Source organism: Haemorhous mexicanus, assembly GCF_027477595.1.
Source record: "Haemorhous mexicanus isolate bHaeMex1 chromosome 32 unlocalized genomic scaffold, bHaeMex1.pri SUPER_32_unloc_2, whole genome shotgun sequence".
In the NCBI taxonomy this organism is placed as follows: Eukaryota; Metazoa; Chordata; class Aves; order Passeriformes; family Fringillidae; genus Haemorhous; species Haemorhous mexicanus.
The window spans coordinates 223,816-247,385 of record NW_026775983.1 but is presented as its reverse complement, the minus strand read 5'-3'; the positions used below and the strand labels follow the sequence as shown (position 1 = coordinate 247,385).

Sequence of the window (23,570 nt, the reverse complement as noted above, 5' to 3'; positions counted from 1 at the left end):
ACTGGGATCAAGGATCCGTCCCAGGGTTTGGTTCTGTTCCGTTCTCATGGTTAATTAACCATCTCTAATTAATTAGGGGATGGTTAATTGGCTAATTAATGACTGGAGGGGGATTTCCCAGCATTCCCAGTGCTCCCAGTGCTCCCAGTGCCCAACTGGGCGTGGCCAACCCAACCCCCACCCTTGGCTTGGTCCCGTTCCATTCTCCTGGCTAATTAACCATCTCTAATTAATTAGGAGTTGGTTAATTGGCTAATTAATGACTGGAGGGGGAATTCCCAGCATTCCCAGTGCTCCCAGTGCTCCCAGTGCCCAACTGGGCGTGGCCAACCCAACCCCCACCCTTGGCTTGGTCCCGTTCCATTCTCCTGGCTAATTAACCATCTCTAATTAATTAGGGGATGGTTAATTGGCTAATTAATGACTGGAGGGGGAATTCCCAGCATTCCCAGTGCTCCCAGTGCTCCCAGTGCCCAACTGGGCGTGGCCAAGCCGAGACTCAAAGGGAAAAAAGTGGGAAAAAATGGAAATTTCTGGGAAAAAATGAGGGAAAAGGACAGAAAAAAATGGGGGAAAATTGGGAAAAATTGGGAAAAATTGGGAAAATGGGAAAATGGGGGAAAAGAATGGAAAATGTGGAATAAATGTGGGAAAAGGTGGGGAAAAAATGGAAAATAATGGGAAAAAATGGTGGAAAATCACGGAGAAAATAAAGGAAATAAAGGAAAGATTGGGGAAATTTGGGAAAAATGGGAAAATGTGGGGAAAATGATGGATAAATAAAGGGAAATGTGGAAAAAATGATGGAAAAAAGTGGAAAAATGTGGAATAAATGCGGAAAAAATAAAGGAAAATGATGGAAAAATCATGGAAAAAAGTGGAATAAATATGGGGGAAATAAAGGAAAATTTGGGAAAATAAATGAAAATTTGGGAAAATACAGAAAAATATCGGGGAAATGGGAGGGAAATGGAATTTTTGGGGGAGGTTGCAAATTTTTGGGTGATTTTTCCCTTTTTTTGGGCAATTTTTCCATTTTTTGGAGGGGAATTTTTCCTTTTTTGGGGGAATTATTCCCATTTTTGGGGTTTTTTTCCTCACCTTTTTTTGGGATTTTTTACCCATTTTTTGAGGGATTTTCCTGGGTTTTTTTCTGGATTTTCCCACCTTTTTTGGGGGGAGATTTTTCCCTTTTTTGGGTGATTTTTCCCAGATTTTTGAGGATCTTTTCCACTTTTTTGGGGTGATTTTTCCTGATTTTTGGGTGATTTTTCCTGATTTTTGGGTGATTTTTTCCCCACATTTTTTGGTGATTTTTCCTGATTTTTAAAATGATTTTTTTCCTTAATTTTTTTTGTGCTTTCCCCCCTTTTTTAAAGCGATTTTTCCCTTTTTTGTGATTTTTTTCCTGATTTTTTCCTCATCTTTTGAGGTGATTTTCTCCTTTTTTTGGGTGTTTTTCCTGATTTTTTAAATTATTTTTTTCCTCATTTTTTCTGTGATTTTCCCTTTTTTTGGGGTGATTTTCCCCAGGTTTTTGCTGATTTTTCCCTGATTTTTTTTGGTGATTTTTCCCTTTTTTGAGGCGATTTTTCCTGATTTTTTTGGTGATTTTTCCTAATTTTTTTTCCTCTTTTTTTTGTGATTTCCCCCCCTTTTTTGGGTGATTTTCCCCATTTTTTGGTGATTTTTCCCATTTTTTGGATGAATTTTCCCAGAAACCATTTGGGATTGAGCTGAAAAAAATGGGATAAAATTCATCCCAAAAAAAAAGGGAAAATCCCCAAAAAATAAACGGGAAAAAACCCGAAAAATTCCCCCCAAAAAGAGGGAAAAATCCCAAAAAAAGGGGGAAAAATCCCCCCAAAAATGGGAATAATTCCCCCCAAAAAAGGGGGAAATAATCCTAAAAATTTGGAATATTTCCCAAAAAAAAGGGGGCAAAAATCCCCCAAAAAAGGGGGAAAAAATCCCCCCAAAAATGGAATAATTCCCAAAAAAATTGGAATAATTCCACCCCAAAAAAAGGGGAATAATTCCCCCCCAAAAAAAGGGAAAAAAACCCCCAAAAAGGGGGAAAAATCCCCCCAAAAAATGGGGAAAAATCCACCCAAAAATGGGAATAATTCCCCCCCAAAAAAGGGGGAAATAATCCTAAAAATGGGAATAATTCCCACCCAAAAAATGGGGAAAAATCCCCCAAAAAAGGGGAAAATTCCCCCAAAAGAGGGGGGAAAAATCTCCCAAAAAATGGGAATAATTCGGTCCCAAAAAGGGGGGAAAAATCCCAAAAAAAAGGGAAAAATCCCCCCCCAAAAAGGGTGAAAAATCACTAAAAAATGGGAATAATTCCCAAAAAAAAAAAGGGGAAAAATCCCCCCAAAAAGGGGAAAAAATCCCAAAAAATGGGAATAATTCCCAAAAAAAAGAGGAATAATTCCCAAAAAAAGGGGGGAAAATCTCCTAAAAATAGGAATAATTGCCCAAAAAAAAGAGGAATAATTGCCCAAAAAAAGGGGGGAAAATCCCCCCAAAAAGGGGGAAAATAATCCCAAAAAATGGGAATAATTCCCAAAAAAAAGAGGAATAATTCCCAAAAAAAAGGGAGGAAAATCTCCTAAAAATAGGAATAATTGCCCAAAAAAAAGAGGAATAATTGCCCAAAAAAAAGAGGAATAATTGCCCAAAAAAGGGGGGAAAATCCCCCCAAAAAGGGGGAAAATAATCCCAAAAAATGGGAATAATTCCCAAAAAAAAAGAGGAATAATTCCCCAAAAAATGGGGGGAAAAACTCCTAAAAATAGGAATAATTACCCCAAAAAAAAGAGGAATAATTCCCCAAAAAAGGGGGAAAATCCCCCCAAAAAGGGGGAAAATAATCCTAAAAAATGGGAATAAGTCCCAAAAAAAAGAGGAATAATTCCCAAAAAAAGGGGGAAAATACCCCCAAAAATTGGGAAAAATCCCCCCAAAAATGGGAATAATTCCCCAGAAAAAAAGGGGGGGAACCCCCCCAAAAAAGGGGGGAAAATCCCCCAAAAAATGGGAATAATTGCCCAAAAAAAGGGGAAATAATCCCCAAAAAAAGGGGGAAAAATCCCCCCAAAAATTGGGAAAAATCCCAAAAATTTTCATGGATGAGGAGAGGAAAAAAAAACCCGGAAAGAAGAAATTACAACAAGAAGAATTTTATTGAAATCAACTTTTTTTCTTTTTTTTTCCCCCCCCCAGGATTTTTTAGCCCCCGAAATTCCCAAATTCCTGAATTTTCTTGGAATTCCCGGAGGATTTTTGGGAATTTTTTGGGATGGGAAATTCCCAAATTTCTCGGGGCTGCCTCGAACTGGGGGGTTCTCATCACAGCCCCACCGAAAAAATTCCCAGAATTCCCAAAAATTCAAAAAAATTCCCAAAATTCCCCGAAAATTCCCAAAATTCCCCAAAAATTCCCAAAATTCCTGACCCTCCCTTTAGTGCAATTGGGCTCCTGGCACCGGTTTTGGGGGGAAAAGGGGAAATTTCCCAAAAAAAATTGGGAATTCTGGGGGGAAATTGGGAATTTGGGGTTTAGTTCCAAAAAAATCCCAATTTTTTAGGGATTTAGTCCCAAAAAAATCCAAATTTTTAGGGATAAAATCCTAAAAAAATCCCAATTTTTAGGGATTTAGTCCCAAAAAATCCCAAATTTCGGGGATTTATTCCCCAAAAATTCAAATTTTTCAGGATTTCCTTGGAATTTCTCATTTTTTCCAGGATTTCCTTGGAATTTTCTGGGATTTTTTGGGATTTCCTTGGAATTCCATGGAATTTCTTTGGGATTTTATGGAATTTCCTTGGAATTTTTTGGGATTTCCTTGGAATTTCCTGGAATTTCTTGGGATTTTTGGGGATTTCCTTGGGATTTTATGGAATTTCCTTGGAATTTTTTGGGATTTCCTTGGAATTTCCTGGAATTTCTAGGGATTTCCTTGGGATTTTATGGAATTTCCTTGGAATTTTTTGGGATTTCCTTGGAATTTCCTGGAATTTCTTGGGATTTTTGGGGATCTCCTTGGGATTTTATGGAATTTCCTTGGAATTTTCTGGAATTTCTTGGGATTTTATGGAATTTCCTTGGAATTTTTTGGGATTTCCTTGGAATTTCCTGGAATTTCTAGGGATTTCCTTGGGATTTTATGGAATTTCCTTGGAATTTTTTGGGATTTCCTTGGAATTTCCTGGAATTTCTTGGGATTTTTGGGGATCTCCTTGAGAATTTGGGGATTTCCTTGGAATTTTCCAGAATTTCCTTGGGATTTTTTGAGATTTTTCAGAATTTCCTTGGGATTTCCTTGAGAATTTCAGGATTTCCTTGGAATTTCATGGAATTTCCATGGGATTTTTTGGGATTTCCTTGGAATTTTCCAGGATTTCCTTGAGAATTTTGGGATTTTCCTTGGAATTAAATAGAATTTCATGGAATTTCCATGGAATTTCTTGGAATTTCCTTAGGATTTTTTGGGATTTTCTTGTGAATTTTGGGATTTCCTTGAAATTTCCTTGGGATTTCTTGGGATTTCCTTGAGAATTTCCTGGAATTTCCTCAGGATTTTTTGGCATTTCTCAGAATTTCCTTGGGATTTTATGGAATTTCCTTGAGAATTTTGGGATTTCCTTGGAATTTCATGGAATTTCTTGGGATTTCCTTGGAATTTCTTGGGATTTCCTTGGGATTTTGGGGATTTCCTTGGAATTTTCTGGAATTTCCATGGAATTTCCTTGAGAATTTTGGGATTTCCTTGGGATTTTTGGGATTTCCTTGGAATTTTCTGGAATTTCCATGGAATTTCTTGGGATTTTTGGGATTTCCCTGGAATTTTCTGGAATTTCCATGGAATTTCCTTGAGAATTTCCAGGGTTTTCCTTGGAATTTTCCAGGATTTCCTTGAGAATTTTGGGACTTCCTTGGGATTTTCTGGAATTTCCATGGAATTTCTTGGGATTTCCTTGGGATTTTGGGGATTTCCTTGGAATTTCCATGGAATTTCATGGAATTTTCAGGGGTTTCCATGGAATTTCTTGGAATTTCCTTAAAAATTTTGGGATTTCCTTGGAATTTTCTAGAATTTCCATGGAATTTCTTGGGATTTCCTTGAGATTTTGGGGATTTCCTTGGAATTTTCTGGAATTTCCATGGAATTTCCTTGAGAATTTTGGGATTTCCTTGGGATTTTTGGGATTTCCCTGGAATCTTCTGGAATTTCCATGGAATTTCCTTGGGATTTTGGGGATTTCCTTGGAATTTTCTGGAATTTCCAGGGAATTTCCTTGCGAATTTTGGGATTTCCTTGGAATTTAATGGAATTTCCATGGAATTTCTTGGGATTTCCTTGGAATTTTCTGGAATTTCCATGGAATTTCTTGGGATTTCCTTGAGATTTTGGGGATTTCCTTGGAATTTTCTGGAATTTCCAGGGAATTTCCTTGAGAATTTTGGGATTTCCTTGGGATTTTTGGGATCTCCTTGGAATTTTCTGGAATTTCCATGGAATTTCTGGGGATTTCCTTAAAAATTTTGGGATTTCCTTGGGATTTAATGGAATTTCTTGGGATTTCCTTGCAAATTTTGGGATTTCCTTGGGATTTTTGGGACTTCCTTGGAATTTAATGGAATTTCCATGGAATTTCTTGGGATTTCCTTGAGAATTTTGGGATTTCCTTGGGATTTAATGGAATTTCTTGGGATTTCCTTGAGAATTTTGGGATTTCCTTGGGATTTTTGGGATTTCCTTGGAATTTTCTGGAATTTCCATGGAATTTCTGGGGATTTCCTTAAAAATTTTGGGATTTCCTTGGGATTTAATGGAATTTCTTGGGATTTCCTTGCAAATTTTGGGATTTCCTTGGGATTTTTGGGACTTCCTTGGAATTTAATGGAATTTCCATGGAATTTCTTGGGATTTCCTTGAGAATTTTGGGATTTCCTTGGGATTTAATGGAATTTCTTGGGATTTCCTTGAGAATTTTGGGATTTCCTTGGGATTTAATGGAATTTCTTGGGATTTCCTTGCGAATTTTGGGATTTCCTTGGGATTTTCTGGAATTTCCTTGGGATTTTCGGGATTTCCTTGGGATTTTCTCGAATTTCCTCGGGATTTTTGAGATTTCCTTCAGATTTCACGGAATTCCCTGGGGATTTTTTTTGGGGGGGAATGTCCCCCTCCCCCCCCCTCAGAGGCTGACGCTCCGCTGGTGCCGGCAGCCCCTCCCCCGCTCCCGCCCCTCCCCCAGCTCCTCGCTGTGCAGGCTCAGCGCGTCGGCAATTCCCGAAATTCCCGGAATTCCCGCCAGGTGCTCCACGGAGTCGAACTTCTGCAGGTCCGAGGCGATGGTCTGCAGGCTCAGCAGCGACACGGAATCGCCCGAGGTCGAGGATTCCCGAGGAATTCCGGGAATTCCCGCCGGAATTCCGGCAATTTCCCAGGAATTTCCGGGATTTTCGGTGGAATTTGGGGGATTTTCGGTGGAATTTTGGGGATTTTCGGTGGAATTTCCGGCATTTTCTCTCGGAATTCCCGGAATTCTGAAGGTTCCCGAAGGGTTTGAGGTGAAATTTCCGGGATTTTCTCTCGGAATTCCGGGAATTCTGAAGGTTCCCAGTGAGATTGAGGTGAAATTTCTGGAATTTTGGGGGTTTTCGGTGGAATTTCCGGGATTTTCTCTTGGAATTCCGAGGTTTTCTCTTGGAATTCCGGGATTTTCGAGGTTTTCTCTCGGAATTCCGAGGTTTTCTCTCGGAATTCCAGGAATTTCCAGGTTTTCTCTCGGAATTCTGCCCATTCCAGCCGGGATTTCATTGGGAATTCCAAGATTTTGGCTGGGAATTCCAGGAATTCTTCCCATTCCAGATGAGATCTCATCGGGAATTCCAAGATTTTCTCCAGGAATTCTGGGAATTTCTCCAGGAATTCTGGGAATGTCAGGGTTTTCTCTTGGAATTCTGTGGATTTCTCTGGGAATTTCAGGGATTTCTCCGGGAATTTTGGGGTTTTCTCTTGGAATTCCGGGGATTTCTCTTGGAATTCCGGGGATTTCTCCCGGAATTTTGAGGTTTTCTCCTGGAATTCCGTGAATTTCTCCTGGAATTCCGGGGATTTCTCCCGGAATTTTGAGGTTTTCTCCTGGAATTCCGGGGATTTCTCCAGGAATTTTGAGGTTTTCTCCTGGAATTCCGTGGATTTCTCCGGGAATTCCGTGGATTTCTCCTGGAATTCCGGGGATTTCTCCAGGAATTTTGAGGTTTTCTCCTGGAATTCCGTGGATTTCTCCGGGAATTCCGTGGTTTTCTCTGGGAATCCCGGGGATTTCGGGGTTGCCGGCGCCGCCCTCGGCCCCCAGGGGGTTTTCCCGGATGGATTTTTTCCGGAGGATCCTCTGGAATCTCCGGGCGTGGATCTCCTCGCTGATCTGCTCCAGGTTGCGCAGCGCCACCGAGTAACGCAGCTTGGCCTGGGCCACGGCCGACTCCAGGGAGTTCACCCGGGATTTGTGCTCCTGGAAAAGAAGGGATTGAGAAAAAAAACGGGAAAATTCCGGAAATTCCCAAAAATCCCGGTGAAAATTCGGTGAAAATCGGTGAAAATTCGGTGAAAATATGGTAAAAATACGTTAAAAATTGGGATTCGTCCCTAAAAATCCCAAGGAATTTCTGAAGATTCCCAGGAATTCCTGAAGATTCCCAAGAATTCCTAAAAATTCCCAAAAAAGCCCAAAAATCCGGGTGAAAATTTGGTGAAAATAGGTGAAAATATGGTAAAAATTGGTGAAAATACGTTAAAAATTGGGATTCGTCGCTAAAAATTCCTTGGAATTCCTAAAGATTCCCAGGAATTCCTGAAGATTCCCAGGAATTCCTGAAGATTCTGAGGAATTCCTAAAAATTCCAAAAAAGCCCAAAAATCCAGGTGGAAATCGGTGAACATTTGGTGGAAATATGGTAAAAATTGGTGAAAATACGTTAAAAATTGGGATTCGTCCCTAAAAATTCCTGGGAATTTCTGAAGATTCCCAGGAATTTCTGAAGATTCCCAGGAATTCCTAAAAATTCCCAAAAAAGCCCAAAAATCCGGGTGAAAATCGGCTAAATTTTGGTGAAAATCGGTGAAAATACAGCAAAAATTGGTGAAAATACGTTAAAAATTGGGATTCGTCCCTAAAAATCCCTTGGAATTTCTGAAGATTCCCAGGAAATCCTGAAGATTCCGAGGAATTCCCAAAAATTCCCAAAAAAGCCCAAAAATCCAGGTGGAAATCGGTGAAAATTTGGTGGAAATTGGTGAAAATTTGGTGGAAATATGGCAAAAATTGGTGAAAATACGTTAAAAATTGGGATTCGTCCCTAAAAATTCCTGGGAATTTCTAAAGATTCCCAGGAATTCCTGAAGATTCCCAAGAATTCCTAAAAATTCCCAAAAAAGCCCAAAAATCCCGGTGAAAATCGGTGAAAATTCGGTGAAAATCGGTGAAAGTTTGGTGGAAATTTGGTTAAAATCTGTTTTAAAATGGTCCCAGTTCATCCCAGTTCATCCCAGTTCCCATCCCAGTCCATCCCAGTGACCCTCCCAGTATTCCCAGTACCTCGAGGCGCTGGTTGAACTGGGCCTTGAGCTCGAAGTAGGGCCGGCTGCGGGCGATGTCCCTCCCAGTCCCTCCCAGTGACCCTCCCAGCCCATCCCAGTCCCTCCCAGTGACCCTCCCAGTATTCCCAGTCCGTCCCAGTCCATCCCAGTCCATCCCAGTGACCCTCCCAGTATTCCCAGTCCGTCCCAGTGCTCCCAGTACCTCGAGGCGCTGGTTGAACTGGGCCTTGAGCTCGAAGTAGGGCCGGCTGCGGGCGATGTCCCTCCCAGTCCCTCCCAGTCCATCCCAGTGACCCTCCCAGTCCCTCCCAGTCCATCCCAGTCCATCCCAGTCCCTCCCAGTCCCTCCCAGTCCATCCCAGTCCCTCCCAGTCCATCCCAGTCCATCCCAGTATTCCCAGTCGGTCCCAGCCCATCCCAGTCCCTCCCAGTCTGTCCCAGTGCTCCCAGTACCTCGAGGCGCTGGTTGAACTGGGCCTTGAGCTCGAAGTAGGGCCGGCTGCGGGCGATGTCCCTCCCAGCCCCTCCCAGTTCCCTCCCAGTATTCCCAGTCCATCCCAGTGACCCTCCCAGTATTCCCAGTCCATCCCAGTCCATCCCAGTGACCCTCCCAGTATTCCCAGTCCGTCCCAGTGCTCCCAGTACCTCGAGGCGCTGGTTGAACTGGGCCTTGAGCTCGAAGTAGGGCCGGCTGCGGGCGATGTCCCGCCCAGTCCATCCCAGTGCTCCCAGTATCCACTCCAATCCATCTCCCAGTGCTCCCAGTGACCCTCCCAGTCCCTCCCAGTCCGTCCCAGTGCTCCCAGTACCTCGAGGCGCTGGTTGAACTGGGCCTTGAGCTCGAAGTAGGGCCGGCTGCGGGCGATGTCCCTCCCAGTCCATCCCAGTCCATCCCAGTGCTCCCAGTATCCCCAGTATCCACTCCAATCCATCTCCCAGTGCTCCCAGTGACCCTCCCAGTCCGTCCCAGTGCTCCCAGTACCTCGAGGCGCTGGTTGAACTGGGCCTTGAGCTCGAAGTAGGGCCGGCTGCGGGCGATGTCCCTCCCAGTCCATCCCAGCCCCTCCCAGTGCTCCCAGTATTCCCAGTATCCACTCCAATCCATCTCCCAGTGCTCCCAGTGACCCTCCCAGTATTCCCAGTGCTCCCAGTACCTCGAGGCGCTGGTTGAACTGGGCCTTGAGCTCGAAGTAGGGCCGGCTGCGGGCGATGTCCCTCCCAGTCCATCCCAGCCCATCCCAGTGCTCCCAGTGCTCCCAGTATCCACTCCAATCCATCTCCCAGTCCATCCCAGTGACCCTCCCAGTCCCTCCCAGTCTGTCCCAGTGCTCCCAGTACCTCGAGGCGCTGGTTGACCTGGGCCTTGAGCTCGAAGTAGGGCCGGCTGCGGGCGATGTCCCTCCCAGTCCATCCCAGTCCATCCCAGTGACCCTCCCAGTATTCCCAGCCCATCCCAGTCCATCCCAGTCCCTCCCAGTCCATCCCAGTCCCTCCCAGTCCCTCCCAGTCCATCCCAGTCCCTCCCAGTGACCCTCCCAGTCCCTCCCAGTCCCTCCCAGTGCTCCCAGTACCTCGAGGCGCTGGTTGAACTGGGCCTTGAGCTCGAAGTAGGGCCGGCTGCGGGTGATGTCCCTCCCAGTCCCTCCCAGCCCATCCCAGTGCTCCCAGTATCCCCAGTATCAACTCCAATCCATCTCCCAGTGCTCCCAGTGACCCTCCCAGTATTCCCAGTGCTCCCAGTACCTCGAGGCGCTGGTTGAACTGGGCCTTGAGCTCGAAGTAGGGCCGGCTGCGGGCGATGTCCCGCCGCAGGGATTTCTGCAGCCGCTGCACCTCGGCCTCGGCCTGCTGGCAGAGGCGCGTCACGCGCTGGTGCTCGCGCTCGCTGCTCAGGCGCTCCTGCTCCGCCTCGTTCACCTGCGCGGGCACCCGGGCCGAGGAGATCTTCTGCTGCTGTCCCCACCCCAGATCTTCTCCTGCCATCCCACCCCAGCCCAGATCTTCTCCAACCACCCCAGATCTTCTCCAGCCAGCCCAGATCTCCTGCTGCCATCCCCAGCCTAGATCTTCTCCAGCCATCCCCACCCCAGATCTTCTGCTGCCGTCCCCACCCCAGATGTTCTCCAGCCAGCCCAGATGTTCTCCAGCCATCCCAGATCTTCTGCTGCCATCCCAGATCTTCTGCTGCCATCCCAGATCTTCTTCTGCCATCCCAGATCTTCTGCTGCCATCCCCACCCCAGATCTTCTCCTGCCATCCCAGATCTTCTCCTGCCATCCCCACCCCAGATCTTCTCCAGCCAGCCCAGATCTTCTCCTGCCATCCCCACCCCATCCCAGATCTTCTCCAGCCATCCCAGACCTTCTCCAACCATCCCAGATCTTCTCCGGCCATCCCCACCCCAGCCCAGATCTTCTCCTGCCATCCCCACCCCAGCCCAGATCTTCTCCAGCCATCCCCACCCCATCCCAGATCTTCTCCTGCCATCCCCACCCCAGCCCACACCTTCTCCAACGATCCCAGATCTTCTCCTGCCATCCCCACCCCAGATCTTCTCCAGCCATCCCCACCCCAGATCTTCTCCAGCCATCCCAGATCTTCTCCAACCAGCCCAGATCTTCTCCAGCCATCCCCACCCCAGCCCAGATCTTCTGCTGCCATCCCCACCCCACCCCAGATCTTCTCCAACCATCCCCACCCCAGATCTTCTGCTGCCATCCCCACCCCAGATCTTCTCCAGCCATCCCAGATCTTCTCCAGCCATCCCAGATCTTCTCCTGCCATCCCCACCCCAGCCCAGACCTTCTCCAGCCAGCCCAGATCTTCTCCAGCCATCCCCACCCCAGCCCAGATCTTCTCCAGCCATCCCAGATCTTCTGCTGCCATCCCAGATCTTCTCCAGCCATCCCCACCCAGCCCAGATCTTCTCCAGCCATCCCCACCCCAGATCTTCTCCAACCAGCCCAGATCTTCTGCTGCCATCCCAGATCTTCTCCAACCATCCCCACCCCAGCCCAGATCTTCCCCAACCAGCCCAGATCTTCTCCAGCCATCCCAGATCTTCTGCTGCCATCCCCACCCCAGCCCAGACCTTCTCCAGCCAGCCCAGATCTTCTCCAGCCATCCCCACCCCAGCCCAGACCTTCTCCAGCCAGCCCAGATCTTCTCCAGCCATCCCCACCCCAGCCCAGATCTTCTCCAGCCATCCCAGATCTTCTGCTGCCATCCCAGATCTTCTCCAGCCATCCCCACCCAGCCCAGATCTTCTCCAGCCATCCCCACCCCAGATCTTCTCCAACCAGCCCAGATCTTCTGCTGCCATCCCAGATCTTCTCCAACCATCCCCACCCCAGCCCAGATCTTCCCCAACCAGCCCAGATCTTCTCCAGCCAGCCCAGATCTTCTCCAGCCATCCCCACCCCAGCCCAGACCTTCTCCAGCCAGCCCAGATCTTCTCCAGCCATCCCCACCCCAGCCCAGATCTTCTCCAGCCATCCCAGATCTTCTGCTGCCATCCCAGATCTTCTCCAGCCATCCCCACCCAGCCCAGATCTTCTCCAGCCATCCCCACCCCAGATCTTCTCCAACCAGCCCAGATCTTCTGCTGCCATCCCAGATCTTCTCCAACCATCCCCACCCCAGCCCAGATCTTCCCCAACCAGCCCAGATCTTCTCCAGCCAGCCCAGATCTTCTCCTGCCATCCCCACCCCATCCCAGATCTTCTCCAACCATCCCAGATCTTCTCCAGCCATCCCCACCCCAGCCCAGATCTTCTCCAGCCATCCCCACCCCATCCCAGACCTTCTCCAACCATCCCAGACCCCATCCCACCTTCTCCAACCATCCCAGACCTTCTCCAACCATCCCCGACCCCATCTCACCTTCTCCAGCCAGCCCAGACCCCATCCCACCTTCTCCAGACCTTCTCCAACCATTCCAAACCTTCTCCAAACCCCATCCCACCTTCTCCAGACCTCATCTCACCATCTCCAATCCTTGTTCCACCTTCTCCAAACCCCATCCCACCTTCTCAAACCCATCCCAAACCTTCTCCATCCATCCCAAACCTTCCCCACAACCCATCCCACCTTCTCCAAACCCCATCCCACCTTCTCCAAACCTTCTCCAACCCAACCCAAATCCCATCCCACCTTCTTCAGACCCCATCTCACTCTCTCCAAATCCCATCCCACCCATCCCAAACCTTCTCCAACCCATCCCAAACCCCATCCTACCTTCTCCAAACCCCATCCCAAACCCCATCCCACCTTCTCCAATCCTTGTTCCACCATCTCCAAACCCCATCCCACCCTCTCCAAACCTTCTCCAACCATCCCAGACCTTCTCCAACCATCCCAAACCCCATCCCACCTTCTCCAATCCTTGTTCCACCATCTCCAAACCCCATCCCACCCATCCCAAACCTTCTCCAACCATCCCAAATTCCATCCCACCTTCTCCAACCCCATCCCACCTTCTCTAAACCCCATCCCACCCATCCCAAACCTTCTCCAACCATCCCAAACCCCATCCCACCTTCTCCAATCCTTGTTCCACCATCTCCAAACCCCATCCCACCCATCCCAAACCCCATCCCACCTTCTCCAATACTTGTTCCACCATCTCCAAATCCCATCCCACCCATCCCAAACCTTCTCCAGCCATCCCAAACCCCATCCCACCTTCTCCAAACCTTCTCCAGCCATCCCAAACCCCATCCCACCTTCTCTAATCCTTGTTCCACCATCTCCAAATCCCATCCCACCCATCCCAAACCTTCTCCAACCATCCCAAACCCCATCCCACCTTCTCTAACACCCATCCCACCTTCTCCAACCCCCATCCCACCCATCCCAAACCTTCTCCAACCATCCCAAACCCCATCCCACCTTCTCCAACCCCCATCCCACCTTCTCCAAACCTTCTCCAACCATCCCAAACCCCATCCCACCTTCTCCAATCCTTGTTCCACCATCTCCAAACCCCATCCCACCCATCCCAAACCTTCTCCAACCATCCCAAATTCCATCCCACCTTCTCCAACCCCCATCCCACCTTCTCCAAACCCCATCCCACCCATCCCAAACCTTCTCCAACCATCCCAGACCTTCTCCAACCATCCCAAACCCCATCCCACCTTCTCCAATCCTTGCTCCACCATCTCCAAACCTCATCCCACCCATCCCAAACCTTCTCCAACCATCCCAAATCCCATCCCACCTTCTCCAACCCCCATCCCACCTTCTTCAAACCTTCTCCAACCCCCATCCCACCTTCTCCAACCCCCATCCCACCCATCCCAACGCCATTCCCACCTTCCTGGTGGCGTGGTTGAGCATCTCCTGCCAGGTTGGGTCTAGGCGGTTCTTGCCGGTGCCCATGCCCTGCTCGGCCACGAAGACCATCTCGCGCGCCGCGTTGTGCATCCCCACCGCGCGCTCGTAGCGCAGCGCCGCCCGCTGCGTCTCCTGCTGGGCCTGGGACAAGCCAGATCCGGGAATTCCGGGAGTGCCGGGAATTCTGGGACCTTCTCCCGGGGGGGTTTGGTGGGTGGGGTGGGGTTTGGAGAAGGTGGGATGGGGTTTGGGATGGTTGGAGAAGGTTTGGAGAAGGTGGGATGGGGTTTGGAGAAGGTGGGATGGGGTTTGGAGAAGGTGGGATGGGGTTTGGGATGGTTGGAGAAGGTTTGGAGAAGGTGGGATGGGCTTTGGAGAAGGTTTGGGATGGTTGGAGAAGGTGGGATGGGGTTTGGGAGGGTTGGAGAAGGTTTGGAGAAGGTGGGATGGGGTTTGGTGAAGCTGGGATGGGCTTTGGGATGGTGGGAGGGGGTTTGCTCATAGTGGGATGAGGTTTGGAGAAGGTGGGATGGGGTTTGGAGAAGGTGGGATGGGGTTGGGGATGCTTGGAGAAGGTTTGGGATGGGTCGGATGGAGTTTGGAGAAGGTGGGATGAGGTTTGGTGAAGGTTTGGGAAGGTTGGAGAAGGTGGGATGGGGTTGGGGATGGATGGAGAAGATCTGGGATGGGTTGGATGGAGTTTGGAGAAGGTGGGATGGGGTTTGGAGAAGGTTTGGGATGGATGGAGAAGATCTGGAGAAGGTGCAATGAGGTTTCAGATGGAAATTCCCATTTTCCCTGCAATTTTTGGGGGGTTTTTCCCCATTTTTCCCCCAATTTTCCCCATTTTTTCACCAATTATCCCCATTTTTTATTTTTCCCATTTTCCCCTTTTTTCCCCCAAATCTGGCACCACCTTGTCTCTCCTTCCGCCCTCATAATCCACAAAAATTCCCATTTTTCCTGCATTTTTGGGGTTTTTCCCCATTTTTTCCCCGATTTTCCCCATTTGTTCCCCGATTTTCCCCACTTTTCCCCCGATTTTCTCCCCATTTTTCCCCATTTTTTCCCATTTTCCCCCCGATTTCCCCATTTTCCCCCCGATTTTCCCCATTTTTTCCCACTTTTTCCCATTTTCCCCCCGATTTTCCCCATTTTTTCCCCCCGATTTTCCCCATTTTTCCCCCATTTTCCCCCCGATTTTCCCCATTTTTCCCCATTTTTCCCCCATTTTCCCCCCATTTTTTCCCCAATTTTCCCCATTTTTTCCCCGATTTTCCCCATTTTCCCCCCGATTTTCCCCATTTTTTCCCCGATTTTCCCCATTTTCCCCAATTTTTCCCCATTTTTTCCCCGATTTTCCCCATTTTTCCCCGATTTTCCCCATTTTTTCCCCGGTTTTCCCCATTTTCCCCCCGATTTTCCCCATTTTTTCCCCAATTTTCCCCATTTTTTCCCCCATTTTCCCCCCATTTTTTCCCCAATTTTCCCAATTTCCCCCCATTTTTCCACCGATTTTCCCCATTTTTCCCCCCATTTTTCCCCATTTTTCCCCCAATTTTCCCCATTTTCCCCCGATTTTCCCCATTTTTCCCCATTTTTTCCCCATTTCCCCCCGATTTTCCCCATTTTTCCCCATTTTTCCCTGATTTTCCCCATTTTCCCCCCATTTTTCCCCGATTTTCCCCATTTTTTCCCCATTTTTCCCTGATTTTCCCCATTTTCCCCCGATTTTCCCCATTTTTTCTCCATTTTTTCCCCATTTTTTCCCCGATTTTCCCCATTTTTTTCCATTTTTCCCCCAATTTTCTCCATTTTCCCCCCGATTTTCCCCATTTTTTCCCCGATTTTCCCCATTTTTTCTGCATTTTTTCCCCCATTTTCCCCGATTTTCCCCATTTTTCCCCATTTTTCCCCCAATTTTCCCCATTTTCCCCCCGATTTTCCCCATTTTTCCCCCATTTTCCCCATTTTTTCCCCCATTTTCTCCCTGATTTTCCCCATTTTCCCCCAATTTCCCCATTTTTTCCCCTTTTTTCCCCCATTTTCCCCCCAATTTTCCCCATTTTTCCCCATTTTCCCCCCATTTTCCCCCATTTTTCCCCGATTTTCCCCATTTTTTGACCGCTTTTCCCCATTTTTCCCCATTTTTTCCCATTTTTTCCCTGATTTTCCCCGATTTTTCCCATTTTCCCCCTAATTTTCCCCATTTTTTCTCCCAGTTCATCCCAGTCTGTCCCAGTCTGTCCCAGTCCCTCTAAATCCCCATTTCCCACCAATTTTACCCCCAAAACTCCCATTTTTGGACCATTTTTGGACCGATTTTCCCCATTTTTCCCCTAATTTTCCCCATTTTTTCTCCCAGTTCATCCCAGTTCATCCCAGTCCCTCCCAGTCCCTCTAAATCCCCATTTCCCACCAATTTTACCCCCAAAATTCCCATTTTTGGACCATTTTTGGACCGATTTTTCCCATTTTTCCCCCATTTTTCTCATTTTTTCTCCCCAAACCCCTCCCAGTTCATCCCAGTCCCTCCCAGTTCATCCCAGTCCCTCCCAGTCCCCCCAAATCCCCATTTCCCACCAATTTTACCCCCAAAATTCCCATTTTTGGACCGATTTCCCCATTTTTCCCCCAATTTTCCCCATTTTTCCCCATTTTCCACCGATTTTCCCCATTTTTCCCCCCGATTTTCCCCCCATTTTTCCCCGATTTTCCCCATTTTTCCCCTTTTTGCCCGTTTTCGCCCTTTTTGGCCCCAAACCCCGGTACCTCCTTGGCTCTCCGCCGGGCCTCGTAGTAGGGCCGGGCTCTCTCGATGCAGGTGCCCAGCTGGGAGCCCTGCGCGTTCAGCCGCCGCGCCGACTCCGACAGCACGCGGCGGTACCGGGAACGGGCGGCCTGGGGACGGGGGGAAACCAGTTTGGGACTGGTTTGGACTGGTTTGGACTGGGAAAACCAGTCTGGGACTGGTTCGGACTGGGAAAACCAGTTTGGGACTGGTTCGGACTGGTTTGGACTGGGAAAACCAGTCTGGGACTGCTTCGGACTGGTTTGGACTGGGAAAACCAGTCTGGGACTGCTTCGGACTGGTTTGGACTGGGAAAACCAGTTTGGGACTGGTTTGGACTGGGAAAACCAGTTTTGGACTGGTTTGGACTGGGAAAACCAGTTTGGAACTGGTTCAGACGGGTTTGGACTGGGAAAACCAGTTTTGGACTGGTTCGGACTGGTTTGGACTGGGAAAAGCAGTTTGGGACTCGGTCAGACTGGTTTGGACTTGGAAAACCAGTTTGGGATTGGTTCAGACTGGTTTGGACTGGGAAAAGCAGTTTGGGACTGGTTCGGACTGGGACAGTGGGAAAACCAGTCTGGGACTGGGAAAACCAGTTAGGGACTGGTTCGGACTGGTTTGGACTGGGAAAACCAGTCTGGGATTGGTTTGAACTGGGACAGACTGGGAAAACAAGTCTGGGACTGGGAAAACCAGTTAGGGACTGGTTTGTACTGGGAAAACCAGTTTGGGACTGGTTTGAACTGGGACAGACTGGGAAAACCGGTCTGGGACTGGGAAAACCAGTTTGGGATTGGTTTGGGACTGCATTGGAGTGGGAAAACCAGTTTGGGACTGGTTTGGACTGGGACAGACTGGGAAAACCGGTCTGGGACTAGGAAAACCAGTTTGGGACTGATTTGGACTGGGAAAACCAGTTTGGGACTGGTTCGGACTGGTTTGGATTGGGAAAACCAGTTTGGGACTGGTTTGGACTGGGAAAACCAGTTTGGGACTGGTTTGGACTGGGAAAGCCAGTTTGGGACTGGTTTGAACTGGGACAGACTGGGAAAACCAGTTTGGGACTCGTTCAGACTGGAAAAACCTGTTTGGGACTGGTTTGGGCTGGGAAAACCAGTTTGGGATTGGTTTGAACTGGGACAGACTGGGAAAACCAGTTTGGGATTGGTTCAGACTGGTTTGGACTGGGAAAACCAGTTTGGGACTGGTTTAAACTGGCAGAGGAGTCAGGGACTGGGAAAACCAGTTTGGGACTGGTTTCGACTGGGATGGACTGGGATGGGAACTGGGATGGACTGGGATGGACTGGGATGGGAACTGGGATGAACTGGGATGGACTGGGATGGACTGGGATGGGAACTGGGATGGACTGGGATGAACTGGGATGGGAACTGGGATGGACTGGGATGAACTGGGATGAACTGGGATGCACTGGGATGAACTGGGATGGGAACTGGGATGGACTGGGATGAACTGGGATGAACTGGGATGAACTGGGATGGGAACTGGGATAGACTGGGATGGACTGGGATGAACTGGGATGAACTGGGATGGACTGGGATGGACTGGGATGGGAACTGGGATGGACTGGGATGGACTGGGATGGATTGGGATGAACTGGGATGAACTGGGATGGACTGGGATGAACTGGGATGGGAACTGGGATGAACTGGGATGAACTGGGATGAACTGGGATGGGAACTGGGATGAACTGGGATGAACTGGGATGAACTGGGATGAACTGGGAGCTCACATCCAGCTCCAGCTCCCCCCGGTTGATTTCAGCGTTGGCCTCGTTCAGGTGCTCCAGCTCCTCCTGAAACCCAAAAATTTGGGATCAAAACCCCAAAAATTGGGAAAAGAGACCCCAAAAAATTCCCCAAATTTGGGAGATCCCAAAAAACCCCAAAAATTTGGGATAAAACCCCAAAAATTTGGGATAAAACCCAAAAATTTGGGATAAAACCCCAAAAATTTGGGATAAAACCCAAAAATTTGGGATAAAACCACAAAATTTGGGATAAAACCCCCAAAATTTGGGATAAAACCCCAAAAATTTGGGATAAAACCCCCAAAATTTGGGATAAAAGCCCAAAAATTTGGGCTAAAACCCCAAAATTTGGGATAAAACCACAAAAATTTGGGATAAAACCCCAAAAATTGGGATAAAACCCACAAAATTTGGGATTAAACCACAAAATTTGGGAATAACCCCAAAATTTGGGTTAAAAACCCCAAAATTTGGGATAAAACCCCAAAAATTTGGGATAAAACCCCAAAATTTGGGATAAAACCCCAAAAATTGGGATAAAACCCCAAAAATTTGGGATAAAACCCCAAAATTTGGGATAAAACCCCAAAAATTTGGGATAAAACCCCAAAATTTGGAATAAAAACCCCAAAATTTGGGATAAAACCCCAAAAATTTGGGATAAAACCCCAAAAATTTGGGATAAAAACCCCAAAATTTGGGAAAAAACAACAAAATTTGGGATAAAACCCCAAAAATTTGGGATAAAACAACAAAATTTGGGATAAAACCCCAAAAATTTGGGAGAAAAACCCCAAAAATTTGGGATAAAACTACAAAAATTTGGGATAAAAACCCCAAAAATTTGGGATAAAACCTCAAAATTTGGGAAAAAACCCCAAAAATTTGGGACAAAACCCCAAAAATTTGGGATAAACCCCAAAAATTTGGGATAAAACCCCAAAAATTTGGGACAAAACCCCAAAAATTTGGGATAAACCCCAAAAATTTGGGATACAACCCCCAAAATTTGGGAAAAAAACCCAGTTTTGGGATAAAACCCCCAAAATTCGGGATAAACCCCAAAAATTCGGGATAAAACCCCCAAAATTTGGGATAAAACCCCCAAAATTTGGGATAAAACCCCCAAAATTTGGGATAAAACCCCAAAAATTGGGATAAAACCCCAAAAATTTGGGATAACACAGCCAAAATTTGGGATAAAACCCCCAAATTTGGGATAAAACCCCCAAAATTTGGGAGAAAACCCCAAAAATTGGGATAAAACCCCAAAATTTGGGATAAAACCCCAAGATTTTGGGATAAAACCCCAAAAATTTGGGATAAAACCCCAAGATTTTGGGATAAAACCCCAAAAATTTGGGAAAAAAACCCCAAAATTTGGGCTAAAACCCCAAAAATTTGGGATATAACCCAAAAATTTGGGATAAAACCCCAAAAATTTGGGATAAAACCCCAAAATTTGGGATAAAACCCCAAAAATTTGGGAAAATGTTTAAAAAAATCACCAAAAATCCCCAAAAATCTCCCCCAAAATCCCAAATTTTCAGGGATTTTCCCCAAAATTCTCCTCATGATCCCCCCAAAATTCCCAAAAATTCCCAATTTTGGGGTTTTCCTGCAAAATTCACCCCCAATATAAAAAATTTCCCTCAAAATCTTCCAAAATTGCCCAAAAATTTCTGGGATTTCACCCAAAATCAGCAAATTTGGAGGTAAAATCCTCAAATTTTGGGGATTTCCACAGAAAAATTCGCAAATTTGGAGAACAAATCCCTGAAAATCCCAAAAATTTCCACCCCAACCTCCAAAAATCAAAAGAAATCTCCAAAAATAATTTAAAAATCCCCCCAAAAAATCCCAATTTTCTGGGATTTTCCCTCAAAAACAATCAAAATTTCCACCCCAAACCCTCCAAAAATCAAAATAAATCCCAAAAAATTCCAATTTTCTGGAATTTTTCCCTCCAAAATCCCAAATTTCCACCCCTACCCCCCCAAAAATCAAAATAAATCCCCCAAAATCCAATTTTTAAAAAAATTTTCCCTCCAAAACCCAAAATTTTCACTCCAAACCCTCAAAAATCTCCCAAAAATTAAAAAAAATCCCAAATTTTTTTAATTTTCCCACACCCCCAAAAAAATCAAAATTTTTGCCCCAACCACCCCCCCAAAAATAAAAAAAAATTGAAAAAAAATCCCAAATTTTCCAGGATTTTGTCCCCAAAATTTTCACCCCAAACCCTTCAAAAATAAAAAAAAAAAAATTAAAAAATAAATTCAAGAAAAATCCCAAATTTTCCGGGATTTTCTCCCCAAAATTTCCACCCCAAAAATCCCCAAAAATCAAAATAAACCCCCCCAAAAAATCCCAATTTTTAAAAATTTTTCACCCTGCATAAAAAAAATCAAAATTTTCAACCCAAACCCCCCAAAAATCAAAATAAATCCCCAAAAATCCTTTTTTTTAAAATTTTCCCTCAAAAAAAAAAAAAATCAAAATTTTTACCCCAACCCTCCCCAAAAAATCGAAAAAAATAAAAAAAAAATCCCAAATTTTTTTTAAATTTTCCCCCCCAAAAAAATCCAAAAAGAAAATTAAAAAAAATCCAAGAAAAATCCCATTTTTTTTTTTATTTTCTCCCCAAAAATCCCCAAATTTGGGTTTTTTTTTTCCCCCCAAATTCCCACCTGGATCCGGGGGTCCAGCTCTTCCTCCTCCTCCTCCTCCTCTTCCTCCTCCTCGTCCTTGGGGGGATTCCCGGGATTTTCCCAATCCCCCATTTTGGGATCCCCCCAAATTCCAGGGGGCCATCCAAGGCGGGGGAGGGGCCTCAATCCATTCCTATTTTTATTTTTAATTTTTTTTTTAATTTTTAATGAATTTTCGGGTATTGAAGATGAGGGAGAGCTGAAAAAAAAAGGGAAAAAAATTCAATTTTTTGGTGAATTTTTCGGGGTTTCGAAGTTTTGGAGCGTTCGAAGTTTTGAATTCTCAGGAAATTTGGGTAAATTTGATCAAAATCCTCAAAAATTTCAATTAATTCATGAGAAACTCCAGAAAATTGTGGGAATTCCACCCAAACTCCCAAAAATTTCACCAAATTTTCCCACCAAAAAAAATCACATTAGCTCAAAATTCCCACAAAATTATCCCCAAATTCCCACAAAATATTCCCTAAATTCCCTCAGCGACCCGGAAAAAATCCAAAATTCCCTCAAAATCTCCTCAAATTCACCAAAATTTCCCTCAAATTCCCATAAAATTCCCTCATAAATCCCAAATTTTCCCACAAAATTCCCTCAGAAATCCCCAAAATTCCCACAAAAAATCCTCAAATTTCCACAAAATCCCCTTTAAAAACCCCCCAGATGACCCCAAAACGCCCCAAATTCCCGAAATAATTATAAATATCCTCAAAATTCCCACAAAATTCCCTCAAATTCCCACAAAATTCCCTCATAAATCCCAAGTTTTCCCACAAAATTACCTTTAAAAATCCCCTGAAAGTCCCCAAAATCCCCTTTAAAATCCCCTAAAATGACCCCAAAACGCCCAAAATTTCCAAAATAATCCCAAAATTCCTCAAAATAAAAAAAAAATCCTGAAATTCCCACAAAATTCCCTCAGAAATTCCTGAAATTGCCACAAAATTCCCACAAAAATCCCCAAAATTTCCACAAATTTCCCTTTAAAAATGCCCTCAAAGACCCCCAAATCCCCTCAAGGACCCCCCAAAATGACCCCAAAACGCCCAAAATTCCTGAAATAATTCCAAAATTCCACAAAATTCCCACAAAATTCCCTCATAAATCTAAATTTTTCCCTCAAAATTTCCCAATTTTCCACAAAATCTCATTTAAAATTCCCCAAAACCCCTCAGACCCCAAAATCCCCTCAAGAATCCCCCAAATGACCCCAAAACTCCCGAAATAATTCAAAAAATCTTCAAAATTCCCACAAAATTCCCTCATAAATCCCAAATTTCCACAAAATTCCCTCATAAATCCCCAAAATTCCCACAAATTTCCCACAAAATCCTCTTTAAAAATCTCCAAAATTCGCTCAAAGGCCCCAAAATCCCCTCAAGGATCCCCCAAAATGACCCCAAAACGCCCCAAATTCCCCCAAAATCCCCAAATTCCTCAAAATTTTTTTAAAAATCCTGAAATTCCCACAAAATTCCCTCAGAAATTCCTAAAATTGCCACAAAATTCCCTTTAAAAATCCCCTGAAAGGCCCCAAAATCCCCTTAAAAAACCCCCAAAATGACCCCAAATCGCCCAAAATTCCCGAAATAATTCCAAAATTCCACAAAATTCCCACAAATTTCCCTCATAAATCCCCAAAATCCCCACAAAATTCCCACAAAATTCCCCCCCAAGAACCCCCAGATCCCCCCAAAATCCCCCAATAATCCCAAAATTCCACCAAAATTCCCTCATAACTCCCAGAAATTCCCACAAATTCCCCTCATAAATCCCCAATTTTCCCACAAAATCCCCTTGAAAATCCATGAAATTCCCACCAAAATTCCCCCCAAATTCCCACTAAAATCCCCCTCAAACCCCCCCAAATCCCCCTCAGAGCCCCCCAAACCCCCTCCACGGCCACGACCCCACCAACCCCTTAAGTCCCCCCGACCCTCGACCCCCAAAATTCCCAAATTTTCCTCAGAATTTCCCAAAAATTCCCAAATTTCCCTCAAATCCCGCCCCCCCCGCCCCCCCCGGCCTGTGTTTACCCCCCGCTCCGCCACCGCTGAGGGGCCGCTCCCCCACCGGAACCGGAAGTTCGCCTCAGCCGCCTTCTTCCGTACAAAATGGCGGCGCCCTGTATGCACAATAAAACCCCGCCTTTCCGCCGTTCTCCCGGTTCCTGGTGAGTTTAAATCGGTGTCACGGGTTCAACGGTGATGGCGGATCCGTCTCACCGGGTTTGACTGCGATTTGCTGTAAAAATTCCTTCAAAATAGCACCGGGGATGGTGCCGAGGGGCCGCCATCTTGTTAAACGGCTGCGCCGCGCCTCAAGATGGCGGTGAAGTCACC

The 23,570-nt window shown here is 46.3% G+C and overlaps 1 protein-coding gene across 2 annotated transcripts; it reads right to left on the bottom strand.

The window, feature by feature from the left end:
- Nucleotides 1-3,172: 3,172 nt before the first annotated feature.
- Nucleotides 3,173-23,570, bottom strand: LOC132322672 (SH3 domain-binding protein 5-like). Of its 2 annotated transcripts, XM_059837342.1 has the most exons (7): nucleotides 23,265-23,570; nucleotides 21,211-21,430; nucleotides 18,503-18,565; nucleotides 16,728-16,856; nucleotides 13,935-14,096; nucleotides 10,362-10,535; nucleotides 3,173-7,533 (listed from the first exon to the last, which is right to left on the bottom strand). In XM_059837342.1, the coding sequence occupies exons 2-7, from the start codon at nucleotides 21,301-21,303 to the stop codon at nucleotides 6,211-6,213; spliced, it is 1,944 nt and encodes a 647-aa protein (XP_059693325.1). In that variant the 5' UTR covers nucleotides 21,304-21,430; nucleotides 23,265-23,570; the 3' UTR covers nucleotides 3,173-6,210. The 2 variants fall into 2 exon arrangements, with proteins under 2 accessions (XP_059693325.1, XP_059693324.1); XM_059837341.1 differs by lacking the exons at nucleotides 10,362-10,535; nucleotides 13,935-14,096; nucleotides 16,728-16,856; ... (1 more) ...; nucleotides 21,211-21,430; nucleotides 23,265-23,570 and adding an exon at nucleotides 9,264-9,515.

Coding starts and splice junctions, on each gene's coding strand:
- LOC132322672 (XM_059837342.1), bottom strand. CDS start 21,303: ATGGGGGATTGGGAAAATCCCGGGAATCCCCCCAAGGACGAGGAGGAG. Junction 10,536..13,934: donor TCAACCACGCCACCAGGAAG/GTGGGAATGGCG, acceptor GTGCCCGCGCAG/GTGAACGAGGCGGAGCAGGA. Junction 7,534..10,361: donor AGTTCAACCAGCGCCTCGAG/GTACTGGGAGCA, acceptor CTTCTTTTCCAG/GAGCACAAATCCCGGGTGAA.